Here is a 12,617-nt window from a genome sequence, read left to right as displayed (position 1 = left end):
ATCACACTAATTTAAGTCACACACTAGTTTTCCTACTAACGTCAAGTTGATGGCAATAAATCGGGCCATATTCGATGTCGTTCGTCGAGAACGAGCAGCCGCTTCATGCACGCGATCACAGCGCAGCCCATGGACGTCACGAGTAGGAACACAAGCACGAGGTCTGCTGGCGCAGGTGCCGTGAACCATCTTGCCACGACCATCGAAATCCCTAGCGCCGTGGAATACCCCACGCCATGACACAAGGCCAAAAGACCGTGTCCAAGCCCGCGGAACATCGGAGGCCACGCCTGGTGCACCACATACCCCACTGTGGATTGAAATATTCCTTCCGAGATTCCCACGAGCGCTAGTTGGGGCGTGGTCCATAGGATGCTGAATACGCTTGGATTCTTGTAGCATGTTGGTCCGGTTCTGTCGACAAGTTCCAAGTCGTGGCCGCCGATGCGACTACTGCTTCGTCGATACAGCTCCACTATCCCCGACAGGAAGGATGCGATGAGGTACAACAGCATGGCCAAGCCAAGACGAGGTGGCAATCTTGGCAACATTCGGGGAACTCCTGGTGCAACCGCTAGTGCCACGACATGGACTATCACGGCTGTGTATTCTGGGGTGTATGTGATCCCCCCTACGAGTCGAAGGGAGCATTGGCAGGCTTGGAGGATGTACATCGTGTACAGCTGGCCCCGCACAAACGAGGAAAACACAGCCATCGCCAGGATGGGGGCCAAGCAGTCCATTTGACCCCCCATAGGGGGAATTGAGTCCGATAGATCGGGAGGACTCATGATACTGTTTGTGGGTTCAACGGGAGAAGTGGGGGGCGAAACTAGAGATGACGGAGCTGCCCATGCCCGCAGCGCCCCTGAAGGATGCACCATAGCGACTCCCCAGAACAACGTCCAGAGCCACCCCACGACGACGAGGATGACACCCGCAGTAGCCACGGCAAACTGACTTCCATATAAACGCGAGTCGTCGTGGACGCAAACGAGACTCATGGCGCAAACAGCACCCCCCACGATCATACACAGGACACCTGCAAAGTACCCCCTCCAGAGCAGCGAGATTCTGGAGACATACACTCCCAAGCTGGCCACAGGGGCAGGAGCAGGACCAAGCCATCGACGGTACGTAGCCAAGTGCATCCCGACCAGTGTTGCCGTCGATAGTAGAGTCAAAAGGGCAACGAGGATGTACGCCATAGTAGAGGCAGAGGGGAAAGGAGTAAAGAGGCCGTGGGTGAGGGATGTGCCGGCTAGTTGAACGAGAGCGCATTGGAGGAATATTGGACCCTACTCGTGAAGCGTTGGTTAGTAGGGCATCGGGTGTACATGGAGTAGATGATTACAAGAGAGACTGTGGCGACGAGGTTGGGCATGAGTCCACCAGCCGCGACAAACGCCAAGATGAGGCCGGTTACGTAAAGCCCTCGAGAGGCCACGAAGGGGTGCCCCCCCACGGCCAAGATGACCGCGCCGATGCACCACAGCCACACACTTCCACGTACGACGTGCATGCGATGGATGGCTCGATCCCCCACGACTCCTCCAACAAACGACGACACGCCAAGGGCAATGTGAACCACGAGGATGAGCGTCGCGCGGGGAAAGGACTCGAGCGACAATCCCGATCGCAACACGTCTGAATGATAAAGTGCCGCGCCGACGAGAGTGGACGAGACGGAGGCAACGCTTCCGAGGACCCATACCACAGGGATCAAAGGGCCAAGAGCAGCCTGTGGATGAGACTCCTTGATTGTGACTGGAGTCACGCACGTTGTCCACTGCTGCCCATGTTTTTGCTTTTGTTTGGTCATCGCCCCTTTGCTGGACTTGGCCATGATCGTGTCTATCAGGTTGCTGTTGGACGGTTGCTTCTTTAGTTTGGGTAAAGTGCAGTCGTGGATGGTGGCGGCAGATACAACGCACAGGCTTCGACTCGTGGATGGCAGGATCGGCGCTACAGTATCGCCGTCACTGGCGCGTAATTCCGCCCAGTCAACCCCATCGAGGTTCGCCAGGCTCTCGGCATCTTGAGTGGATCGATACAGCCAACTGCTTTCTCGTGGTCGACTTTGATCGTCCAAGTCCATGCTGCTGTGGCGGGGGTGGGGGTCAGGTGTCACCAAACCATCAGACGGCCTTCGACCGAGCTCCATGTCGCCACTGCGGCGTTCATCGCCGCGCGTTTGCATTGCGACAACGCACCCAACTCGAAACTGAGATATATATGCACGTTTGTATGGGGCGAGGTTCGTCGGAGGTTTGCGAATGTGCCGCGGAAGCTTTCCGGACGAGATTCAGATGTGCCCGAGATCCAGGGGGGTGCATGTTGAAATGATGACACGTTCGTGTAACAAACTTGTTTTATTTGGTGACGTCGGTCACATTCTGTACAGCATGATACGAATAGGCCGGCAAAATTAGCTCCGATGGCTTGCGTCACTACAGTAACGTTAGAGCGTTCATTGTTCTACCGGGCACTAGAACAACAGCACTTGCATTGCATATCCATCATTTAGGTGAAGCGACAGTACTTGTGTATGTACTACATACACAAGCACTACATACTATGTAGTACATGGAGGATGAAGTTGGTCATTGTGTTTGACATATCTCGAGCAAACGTCCACACTACTAGTGTGCATTTTCTGCGTTGGATTTTTGTAATAACGTTAACGATAGAAATGCTTCAGTATTACCGGGGTGTTTTCACCAAAACAACTAGGCCAAGTGCACTTTGCACTGTCAACTTGATGAAACGTGTCCATTATAATTGGTGATATCGGTCATCAATCACGAGCTCAGAGAAATTACTGTACTAGTATGTGTACCCGAGTTAATGCATGTCATGGCCGATGTGCACTTTCAGTTGTTCTGTTAGACAAGCGACTTATTGACTGGTTTATAGATCAAATACGTACCACAGGATGACGCCGCATCCGATCATGAGGACGGGGGTGTCCATGGTGTGGGGGGCAACACGAGCATGGACACGAGCAATTGTGAAGTTGTCAAAGTTGGCGCACTGCAGCGCGGGGATGACTATGCCCGACAGAAATACGCACGCCGACCCTTCCCAGCTGCGGGTGTACGCACCGACAAGAATCACGCGGTGGTCTTGTACTGTACAGACTTGTGTTTGCCCCACATGATGCCCACGGGCTCTGCGAGTCCGTCGCCGACGCCCGTGTGAACACAATGATGTTCACCAGGTCGTCCCGGCGCGATGTTGCCTGCGTTGATCGACTTGAGCGCGTTAAGCTTGCGCATATTGACCTTGAACGCAGACCTGTACTGTAGTTGGGGATGATGTTGCCCTAGTCGTCCACGGTGCAGAACACGCGGCAGATCAGCCCTTCGATCAACGACACCACCATCATGCACGCCATCATGGGCAGTGGCGACCACCAATACAACGGGGTCGAGAAGTACCAAAAGATCACCAGGTACAAGGCCATGCCAAAGAAGAACGTGAAGACATATTGGTCTTCTTCATAGTCCCCAGACAGAGGCCACTACCGGTAGACCGGGGTTTACGTGGGTCCTGATGAGGCTACACTACACTTGTCAAAAGTTTTGGCGGGAACGTTCAAAATTCATTGTGGAACAACCTACAGAACTTGAACTTGCTTGTTAATAGTGTGATTGTTCTATGGATTTCACACTATTTTATACAATAGAATAATCAATTCGATTGGCTAAAAGCATTCCATAATTTCAGGATCTCGCCAATTATCTTTGGTTGTTTCAGATTTCTTCCCACCCTACAAAGGTACTGCTATTTTTCCATTTCTACTTTTGCTGTCGTCGTCGCCAACGATCAACGACAATGGGTCGTCGCAGTCCAAGCTCTTCCCCCAGTGCTTCACGCAGTCCACCGCGAAACCGTGACCGCCGAGAGTCTCGTGACCGACGTGACTCTCGCGATCGCCGTCGTAGTGATCGAAGGGGCGACCGAAGTCGGAGTCGGAGTCGAGACCGCAGTTCCCGTCGCGGAGATCCGGTCCCCCAAAGTTTGCTCGTTCGTGGCTTGCCGGCCAATATCACAGCAGATCAATTGCGTGACAAATTTTCTCGTCGCAATGGGGACATTCGCGATGTCTACATTCCCAAGGACCACGCCACCGGCGAGCCACGAGGATTTGCATTCCTTGAATTCCATGACATTCGCGAGGCGAGGGAAGTTAAGCAGTCCATGGATCGTACAATCATCGATGGTGCCGAAGTCGGCGTCTTGTTTGCGCAACAACGCCGAAAAACACCAGAACAAATGCGTCAACAAGAGCAAGAAGGTCGCAGTGGTGGAGGTGGTGGTGGGCGTCGCAGCCGCAGTCGCAGTCCTGATCGCCGCCGTCGTTCGTCGCCTAGACGTCGCTCATCGCCCCGTCGTCGTTCACGTTCGGCCTCCCCGTCTGAAAAACGACGACACCGACGCAGTCGTAGCGATAGTGGCAGTCCCAGACGTCGCGAAAGCAGCCCGAAGCGCCGAGATCGGTCCACTGGTATGTATTTGGCATCTATTGATGTGGAATTCTGACGCATGCTTAGATTAATACCACACGTCACATGTCGGATGGGGCCACCAAGAAACCGCCAGTGCATACATTGGTGCATATCTTGAAGACGGCAATGTTGCTAATACCTCATGAACAAGTGTGTGCGTTTTAACGAGTCAAAGTTGGACAAGAGAAGAGTTTTATGAAGTCTCAAGCAACGAAAGACTAAAGCGACGACAGCATAAAGCAAGATCTATCGTGTCAAGGAGGAGAAGATGGTAGGAGAAGGCCACGAAGCCTCAAGTAGAAGGAAGTCTGCAGTCTCAAGTAGAAGGGACTTCCGTGGAGGCCCAGCTACACATCGAAAGGACGCCTACGACTACGGCGCAACTAGGTCACACCAAGTGGATGGTGCTGTAGCTTGTAACGCGCTAGATCGCTACGCCAAGCAAGAGGACAAGGGCCAAATGATGGCTTAGTCCGTGATTACGGTAATCGATGCCGGTGTCAAGACGCTCCATCCTTTGTCGGCCAAATCGAGCGACGAACCCCGATGATGGTCATGCCAGCGATATAGTAGGGTTGTTGGAGTAACGTAACGTTAGCGGATATTGTGCATTTCACCCAAATTTGGACTATTTTTAGTCAATTAGTTGAATCTATTTAACCTTGTACAAACTATAACATGCAATGTTTAGTACTAAGCTGACATATATATAATAGTATCAGGTTGTGCCCAATCAGACTTTGGATTGGCAGAAATTCACGCAGAACGTGATTTGATTGGTTTAGGCGGATCTATATTTATTTCGTTGTCTGTAAGGTCCAGTTTTGAATCGATTTGACATTTACGAGAGTTCTTCAAGCACACATTTTGTAGTACGGCTAACGTCTAGCCACCGATGAGGATCATGGGTCGGTTCTGGGCCTTGGCAATGCCATGCATGTCTCGATGGCCTCCGAGTGCAAACTTTTTCCGCTTGACGGCGGCTTGGATGACCAGAAGCAGGTCGTCGTCCGAGTACCCTCCGTGGCGCATGGCATCTCGCAGACTCACCTCGGCATTTCCAAAGAGGCACACCTTGAGGTTGCCGTCGGCGGTGAGGCGCAGGCGGTTGCAGCCGCCACAAAAGTGCTCGCTCATGCTCGTGATGAAGCTGAACCTGCCGGGGGCGTCGGGCAGCGCAAACGACTTGGACGTGTCGTTCGGGTGGTTGTCCAGGGGGGCGATGCCGGGGAAGGCGGCATGCAGACCCGCTAGCATCTCTGCAAAGGGGACGAAGGTCTGGTCGTTCCACCGGTTCTGGTCGAACGGCATCCACTCGATAAAGCGCACGTCCACGTTTAGACGCGCTGTCAGCCGTACAAAATCCGCCACTTCGTCCAGGTTGAAGTCGCGCATGACTACGCAGTTCAGCTTAACTTGCACGGGGGATGCCGCTACTGCCGCTTCAATTGCCGCCCACACCCTTTGGAACCCGTTGCGGCGCGTGATCTTGGCAAACTTGGCTTCGTTCAATGTGTCGAGCGAGATGTTGAGCCGCGCTGGCAGTGCGCACAGCGCCGCGAGGTGCTTCGACAGCACCAAGCCGTTGGTCGTGATGCCCAGAGAATCGATGCCGGGAATGGCGTGCAGGGCCGCGGCCAGCGGCACAATGTCTGGTCGAATGAGGGGCTAAGGAGGAAGAATGATGTTGTGAGAGGGGCTGAACATGGAAGACGCGTGGGTGTACTACTTCGCCGCCTGTAAGTCGAAGCTTTGACACACCCGCTTGGGCAAACAATGTCGTGAGTCGAAGGATCTCGGCCGCGGAGAGGAGGTCCGAAGATGGTTGCAATGGCACGCCGTCTTCGGGCATGCAGTACTGGCATCGCAAGTTGCACCGCTCAGTGAGGGAGATGCGGAGGTAGTTGTGCACGCGACCAAATGTGTCGACAAGATGATCCTCGCGTTCCTGCATAACGCAATCAGGGCATGCAGATGTCTACCATGCATAAGGTCATACCCCACGCTGCAATTGTGCCATAAGGTCGTCAAGCACCGCCATGTTGCTTTCGGTTGTCGAAACGCTGACGTGGGGATCGGTAGCGTTGACGAAGTGGGCCAATGAAGGTCCAGACGCCAACCTCTCTCGTAGCGTTTGTCTTGACGGACGCTTGTTAGATGTGGAGAACGAACGACGAAGTTGACAGCGCATCAACGAGCACATCGCAATCTCGTCCAGAAAACGAATGTGGACTTGATCATGAGTTCTCTCTGATTGGCCAAATTTCAAGCAATACCGCCAATCCGGATATCGTATCCGTTCTTCCGCATTTCAAGCCACGTACGCAGAGATTATACAGCACTATGCTTCGCCAGCGCAACACTGGCAGGGACGACGGCGGCGCTGTGCCGACGGAGTCTTCGTTCAGCACGCGCCAGATTCTCAAGAAGGTGGATGTGTACCCCAAACTCCATCGAGAGTTCAAGGTTCAAACGGAGGCAGGTGCCACAGGTATAGTACGCCTTGTCGTGTTCTGCTAAGGTCAGCATGCCACCACTTAGTGTCGCTGGTGGCGATGGTGATCATGGCTATTTTGTTCCTGTCGGAGCTACGAGACTTCTTGACCGTGAGCAAGCATGAGCACATGGTTGTGGACACGTCGACGACCGAGAAGCTTCAAATTACGTTTGACATCAGCTACCCCGCGTTGACGTGCCGTGGTATGTTGGTCCACCTCATTTCAAAGATATTTAACTGGTCGAGCAGAGGCGCACATGAACGCGATGGACGTCGCGGGGGATCTCCAAGTGAACATGCATCACACCGTGTTCAAGACGCGCTTGGCGGCCGACGGCACTCCCATCGGCAAAGCCATGACCCACGTACCGAACGCCCACCCGGAAACGTTGGAGCCACTCCCGGCCGACTACTGCGGGAGCTGCTACGGCAACACGCATCCTTCAGGGCTGACGTGCTGCAACACATGCGACCAGGTGAAGGAAGCGTTCATGACGAGCGACAAGACCTTGGACGACGCCGAGTCGACCGAGCAATGTCTGCGGGAGCGCGGCAAAGAAGAAGTCGACTCCAAGAACGGCGAGGGCTGTCGCTTGCACGGTTCCATGTTCGTCAACCGTGTAGCCGGCAACTTCCACGTCGGGTTGGGCCGCACGTTCCACCGCGAGGGCCGCCTCGTCCATCAGTTTTTGCCAGGCCAGCAATTCACGTACAATTCCAGCCATATTATCCACGAGTACGTTGTTGTTATATATACGAGCGAAAAAAGTCTGGTTGACGTTAACGTCTAGGTTGTATTTCGGAGAGCCGTACCCTGGTATGAAGGGACCGTTGGACAACGTGGCGAAAACCGCGGATCGAGGTGCAAAGACAACGTTTATCCCCCGTCGCTCGCGATTCAAATCGAGTGTTAACGGACGTTTGAATCTTCTATTGATCCAGGTGGCGCGGTGTACCAGTATTTTTTGAAAATCGTGCCGACGATTTACAACGACGGCGTGACCACCCGGTATTCGAACCAGGTATAAACTGCTGTACCGATACCTTTTGACTGGTCGTTGTTGACGTCGTTGGTAGTTCTCGTACACGCAGCAAACACGATTCTTGGACCCGTGGGGCACCATGTCGGTGCTGCCAGGTGTATTTTTCATCTTCGAACTCTCGGCGTTCGTCGTGCAAGTGGACGCGACGTCCGTGCCCTTCACTCACTTTCTCATGCGCGTCTGCGCCATCGTCGGCGGCATGGTGTCGGTAAGGTCAATGTATTATTGTCTTTCTTTGACCCGAAATTTGGCTGACTTTTGTGCTGATTCTTTGCCAAACCTATCGATCGATTGTTTGACTTTAGTATGTAAAGATCGTCAGTATCACACTAATTGAAGTCACACACCAATGCGATGTTGCATTGGTCGAAGAGTGGAGATTGATTGGCTACTTGATTAATATTCTGGGTTTTGATTGGTCGATATATATATTTGGTGCTTGCTGTTCATTCGATATGACCACCCAAACAATCCAATTTCGAATCGACTGGACAATATCATGTCATCTCAAGTACGATGTAGATTGCCGGGTTTGTGGACTCGCTCATCTACCACTACTTTAAAAAGTCGCCGTCGACTTCCTCGGCCAAGTAGAGATATATGGAAGACATGCGACGGCAACAACCTCCACATAAACAAAAAGTGTGCATAACTGGACGATAAATTGAGACTTGGCGAGTGGTTTTCATGTTGTGTTTACTCCCATTTGGAATGCACGGGGGCGGCGGCGCCTACGGATGTCTCGGGAAGCTCCCACCTGCTTTCGCCAGTGGCGTGGCAGTAGTAATATGGTGCTGCCGTCGCTTCGTCGTAGCACAACACCCACGGACTCGTAGGACTAGGCATGTTGTCGTTGCCTACGTCGTCCTGACGATCTTGGCGAGGCATTCCACCCCGAAAAATGCCCGCGACGAGCCGATTGGCCACGGCATACTCGGACGTGAATTGCCGCACAGCGGACGGCACAATCACGTCGTCGTCGCTTTCGCTTTCGCTGCTGATGAGGCCCGACATGTCCCCCGGAGACGGCACAGCGGTGGCGGGGGACTGTGCGACGGGGGTGGCTCGTCGGCGCGTCAAGGTGGGCGGAGGGGTCGAGTCGCGTTCGGTCGCAGCCCGGCGCCGGACGGGAGACACCCGTTGGACGACAGAGCTCTTGTTGCTGCTTCTTGGAGACGACGACCCGCGAAAGGGGGGTTCGGGGGCGGGACTGCCGGATTGTGAAGGGGCCTTGTCCACCTGTGTCGACGATTTGGCGGATGGTTTTGAGTCGTCGTCTGAAGCGTCAGCGGGATGGCGAGGAGGTGGGGATATGGTGGATTTTGAAGGAACGCGGCCCAGAGAGTGCGGAAGGGCTCCTCCTTGCTGGTACTTGGTCGGGATAGTCTATTGGTAAAACCGATTGAGAATTGTTGGGCGGCGAATGCAAATTCAGATGATGTACCTGTGGGTTTGTCGTCAGCGAACGTGGGCGTTGGGGGATAGGTTGAAGGAGTTGGTTGGAGGGAGGGGAGTGGGCTGGCTTGTGTTGATATGTAGTGGAAGGCGGTGCTGCTGCGTGGTGAAGCACATCTTTCAAAACGACGAGGGCGAGGCTACCAACGTGCAAGGTCGACACGCAGAGCGGCGTTTGCAGCATTTGCCAGTGCAGCGTTCCGCCGACGGGTTTGATGGCGCTGAGTCTCATGCGGGCATTCAATCGCATTCCAAGGACTAGGAACAACACAAACAGCGCGAGGCAGTACACCGAGAGGGCGTGACGGAGGCGCGTCAACACGCAGCGTTGGTGCGACCCGTCGCCATCAACCACACAACAACATGGACACGAGCACAGGGAAATGAACACAAGGAAGGCGACTGTGGCCACGACGGCACCGACGAGCGGCGCGTACCGAAGCTGGAGGAGCGTGGACGTTTGGGTGTAATAGCCAAAGAGGGCCAGATCCAGCACGTCGTTGGGAACGTTGTGCTCGACGAAGCCCCCGATGGTCAGTGTGGACACGGCACTGGCGAGGCAAAACGTCAGTTGGTGTAGCGACAGCACGCGCCGCCGAGTGAGTTCGACGAGCAAGACGAACCCGAGGCTAAGTACGAGGAGCAGGGTGCCGAGAAGGTGGTCCAGCAGTTCGATGGGGTGCAGCGGCGGAGCGAGGACGGAAGGCACCGGTGGCGTCATGGCGTCATGTGAATGCTATCTTTAGTCGCGTGTCACCAAGCAGCGTGAAACAGATAAGTCTTAAAATACACGGGGGCTGTCTGTCACTGACATGTCAGTATCGACTAAACCCGTTGGCCATGCCAACCAGCGTTAAGACCTCAGGGCGGACATCCAACTGAATAGAGTACAGTAACTTCACTTAGTTCAGAGATTTGCATCCCCCACAGGTATGAATGTCAGTACTACTCCTGACACCCTACACCCGTGGAATTATATATATACACGAGCATCCCGTGGTTATATTATCTCAGAGCATGCCTAGTTTGCGGATGAGTTTGTACTGCTCTGGGATTTCCATGAGGGCCGCTGTGGCAAAGCCCACTTCCGGGTTCACGCGGTTGAACCGAAGCATCTTGGCGTACTCGACGAACTGAAAGTTGTCGAAGCGGCGGGAAGGCAGTTGGTCGTCAAACTTTTCCATCGTGTCCTACGAGAACATGAGCACAAAGGTCGCATTGATGCAAAGAGAGAGCATACATACCCAAGGCCCATCGCCCACGCCCACCATGATGATGGCTACACACGAACAAGATCGCAAGTTAGTATATATGTAGGAGTCAGTGCGTACAAAGCGGAAAGTTGGACGCGGCGACGATGGCTTCAATGGTTTCGCGCTCGCTTGTGACTTGTCCATCTACAGCAGTATCGCATATTTCACATACGGACATGACATCATCGCATGGGAGCTGGATGAACCTGCGACGATGACCAGGATGTGGTACGAGCGCTCGGCTTGGCACACGCGGATAGCTTCGTGGATGACGGGCGCAAAGTTCGTCGGTCCCGACAAGACAATACCCGGTGTGATCTGGTTGTATCGCTGCAGCACTTGATCGAAGCCGACGCACACGTCGCCGTTCGTGAGAAATGGGAAACAGGCTCGCCCGCCCGTGGTGGCATCGCCAAACCCAAACGCAGGAATCAACTTGTCGTCGTCAAATGCTTCCAGCGTTCGTCCAAGGATGTGGATCACAGACTGAAGATGCAAGAGATGAGGCGAGGAAAACGAATTGGGCACGACGACGTACTTGGTACGGGTTCCACACTTGGTTGGTCGGGTCGATGTCATGGAGGCACTTGTTTTGAAACGAGCGCTGGCCAGTCCACTACACGTACATCGGTCGATAAGTACGATTCATATCTTATGAGGCACACCGTGTTGGACTTGGTGTAGTCGATGGCCAGGATGAGGTTCGAGGATTCCAACCCCGAATGACGCAACGCCGCCTGCAGTTGCTCTGGGAGAATTGAGGTCAAGATATCGATCATGCGGTGTGTGTCTGCTTACCATACGTCTCGTATGTGTCTGGGATGGCTCGGAATGTTTGTTGGGGAGCGGCAGCGGCAGCTCGGACTGGTCGCGGTGGTTGCGTTGGCTTGCTTTGGTCGGACCCCATTCTGTCGTTGAGCACTTCAAAATTTGCAACGAAATTCGTACTTGCAGTTTGTATTATTAAAAAAACACAAGAATGTTGGTGTAGGACACAATTCAATTGTATTCAGCGAAACTTGCGGTGAATTCAATTGAAGAATTTAAAATAAATATCAATACTGTACCTGAATGACAACAAATCATATTTCAAAGGATGCTGTAAAAAAACACCCACGTCATTGACACAACAATTTCTATAAGCTTATACAGTTTTGCATGTTTCCACTGTACCACGTAAGTGTACTAAAACCTCTATCTATGGATAGTACCATCTATTAATGCTAAAGAGTTATTGATGAGGGCAGTGAAAATTGATCATCGTTCCTCTTTTCTTTCTAGGATAGCGTGCACAATATTAGGACAAATAACTTGAGTTTGACATATTCAGATTGCTGTTGGAATTGCCTGTTTAAAAGTATAACTGTGTGTAGTAGTATTACTTCTTTATAGTCCTCGACACATCCTCATGAACTGTAAATCCTGAAGAAGTGGCATGGAGCAATATAAGTGGGACAGAAGTTAGTAATTACTGTATTGTTCAGCCCTGTGTCAATGACGTGGGTGTTTTTTTACAGCATCCTTTGAAATATGATTTGTTGTCATTCAGGTACAGTATTGATATTTATTTTAAATTCTTCAATTGAATTCACCGCAAGTTTCGCTGAATACAATTGAATTGTGTCCTACACCAACATTCTTGTGTTTTTTTAATAATACAAACTGCAAGTACGAATTTCGTTGCAAATTTTGAAGTGCTCAACGACAGAATGGGGTCCGACCAAAGCAAGCCAACGCAACCACCGCGACCAGTCCGAGCTGCCGCTGCCGCTCCCCAACAAACATTCCGAGCCATCCCAGACACATACGAGACGTATGGTAAGCAGACACACACCGCATGATCGATATCTTGACCTCA

General features: G+C 52.7%; 7 protein-coding genes across 14 annotated transcripts; 2 read left to right on the top strand and 5 right to left on the bottom strand.

Moving 5' to 3' along the window:
* Nucleotides 1-41: 41 nt before the first annotated feature.
* On the bottom strand, nucleotides 42-2,200 carry H257_04406 (hypothetical protein; the record flags this gene model as incomplete). Its single annotated transcript, XM_009828914.1, has 2 exons — nucleotides 42-1,298; nucleotides 1,355-2,200. The coding sequence occupies 2 exons, from the start codon at nucleotides 2,198-2,200 to the stop codon at nucleotides 42-44; spliced, it is 2,103 nt and encodes a 700-aa protein (XP_009827216.1).
* Nucleotides 2,201-2,910: 710 nt separating this feature from the next.
* On the bottom strand, nucleotides 2,911-3,278 carry H257_04405 (hypothetical protein; the record flags this gene model as incomplete). The annotated part of the gene is made up of 2 exons (XM_009828913.1): nucleotides 2,911-3,088; nucleotides 3,142-3,278. The coding sequence occupies 2 exons, from the start codon at nucleotides 3,276-3,278 to the stop codon at nucleotides 2,911-2,913; spliced, it is 315 nt and encodes a 104-aa protein (XP_009827215.1).
* A 108-nt stretch (nucleotides 3,279-3,386) lies between these two features.
* On the top strand, nucleotides 3,387-4,676 carry H257_04404 (hypothetical protein; the record flags this gene model as incomplete). The annotated part of the gene is made up of 4 exons (XM_009828912.1): nucleotides 3,387-3,454; nucleotides 3,507-3,529; nucleotides 3,852-4,510; nucleotides 4,557-4,676. The coding sequence occupies 4 exons, from the start codon at nucleotides 3,387-3,389 to the stop codon at nucleotides 4,674-4,676; spliced, it is 870 nt and encodes a 289-aa protein (XP_009827214.1).
* Nucleotides 4,677-5,286: 610 nt separating this feature from the next.
* H257_04403 lies at nucleotides 5,287-6,736 on the bottom strand. 2 transcript variants are annotated; one of them, XM_009828910.1, is made up of 3 exons: nucleotides 6,511-6,736; nucleotides 6,241-6,459; nucleotides 5,287-6,179 (listed from the first exon to the last, which is right to left on the bottom strand). In XM_009828910.1, the coding sequence occupies exons 1-3, from the start codon at nucleotides 6,712-6,714 to the stop codon at nucleotides 5,397-5,399; spliced, it is 1,206 nt and encodes a 401-aa protein (XP_009827212.1). In that variant the 5' UTR covers nucleotides 6,715-6,736; the 3' UTR covers nucleotides 5,287-5,396. The 2 variants fall into 2 exon arrangements, with proteins under 2 accessions (XP_009827212.1, XP_009827213.1); XM_009828911.1 differs by having other exon boundaries at nucleotides 6,241-6,736.
* A 94-nt stretch (nucleotides 6,737-6,830) lies between these two features.
* Nucleotides 6,831-8,740, top strand: H257_04402. Of its 2 annotated transcripts, XM_009828908.1 has the most exons (7): nucleotides 6,831-7,002; nucleotides 7,053-7,211; nucleotides 7,258-7,744; nucleotides 7,800-7,870; nucleotides 7,951-8,030; nucleotides 8,086-8,259; nucleotides 8,574-8,740. In XM_009828908.1, exons 1-7 carry the CDS (start codon nucleotides 6,855-6,857, stop codon nucleotides 8,643-8,645), a joined length of 1,191 nt encoding a protein of 396 aa, XP_009827210.1. In that variant the 5' UTR covers nucleotides 6,831-6,854; the 3' UTR covers nucleotides 8,646-8,740. The 2 variants fall into 2 exon arrangements, with proteins under 2 accessions (XP_009827210.1, XP_009827211.1); XM_009828909.1 differs by having other exon boundaries at nucleotides 7,800-8,030.
* A 7-nt stretch (nucleotides 8,741-8,747) lies between these two features.
* Nucleotides 8,748-10,227, bottom strand: H257_04401 (hypothetical protein; the record flags this gene model as incomplete). The annotated part of the gene is made up of 2 exons (XM_009828907.1): nucleotides 8,748-9,437; nucleotides 9,496-10,227. 2 exons carry the CDS (start codon nucleotides 10,225-10,227, stop codon nucleotides 8,748-8,750), a joined length of 1,422 nt encoding a protein of 473 aa, XP_009827209.1.
* Nucleotides 10,228-10,402: 175 nt separating this feature from the next.
* Nucleotides 10,403-11,694, bottom strand: H257_04400 (hypothetical protein). 6 transcript variants are annotated; one of them, XM_009828901.1, is made up of 7 exons: nucleotides 11,558-11,694; nucleotides 11,425-11,507; nucleotides 11,298-11,375; nucleotides 10,966-11,245; nucleotides 10,838-10,903; nucleotides 10,751-10,785; nucleotides 10,403-10,696 (listed from the first exon to the last, which is right to left on the bottom strand). In XM_009828901.1, the coding sequence occupies exons 1-7, from the start codon at nucleotides 11,664-11,666 to the stop codon at nucleotides 10,517-10,519; spliced, it is 831 nt and encodes a 276-aa protein (XP_009827203.1). In that variant the 5' UTR covers nucleotides 11,667-11,694; the 3' UTR covers nucleotides 10,403-10,516. The 6 variants fall into 6 exon arrangements, with proteins under 6 accessions (XP_009827203.1, XP_009827207.1, XP_009827204.1 ...); XM_009828905.1 differs by having other exon boundaries at nucleotides 10,838-11,245; XM_009828902.1 differs by having other exon boundaries at nucleotides 10,751-10,903.
* Between the last annotated feature and the right edge of the window lie 923 nt (nucleotides 11,695-12,617).

This window comes from Aphanomyces astaci, assembly GCF_000520075.1.
Source record: "Aphanomyces astaci strain APO3 unplaced genomic scaffold supercont1.7, whole genome shotgun sequence".
Lineage (NCBI taxonomy): Eukaryota > Oomycota > Saprolegniomycetes > Saprolegniales > Verrucalvaceae > Aphanomyces > Aphanomyces astaci.
The sequence above is the reverse complement of the archived record's forward strand: the minus strand, read 5'-3'. Positions and strand labels throughout refer to the sequence as shown.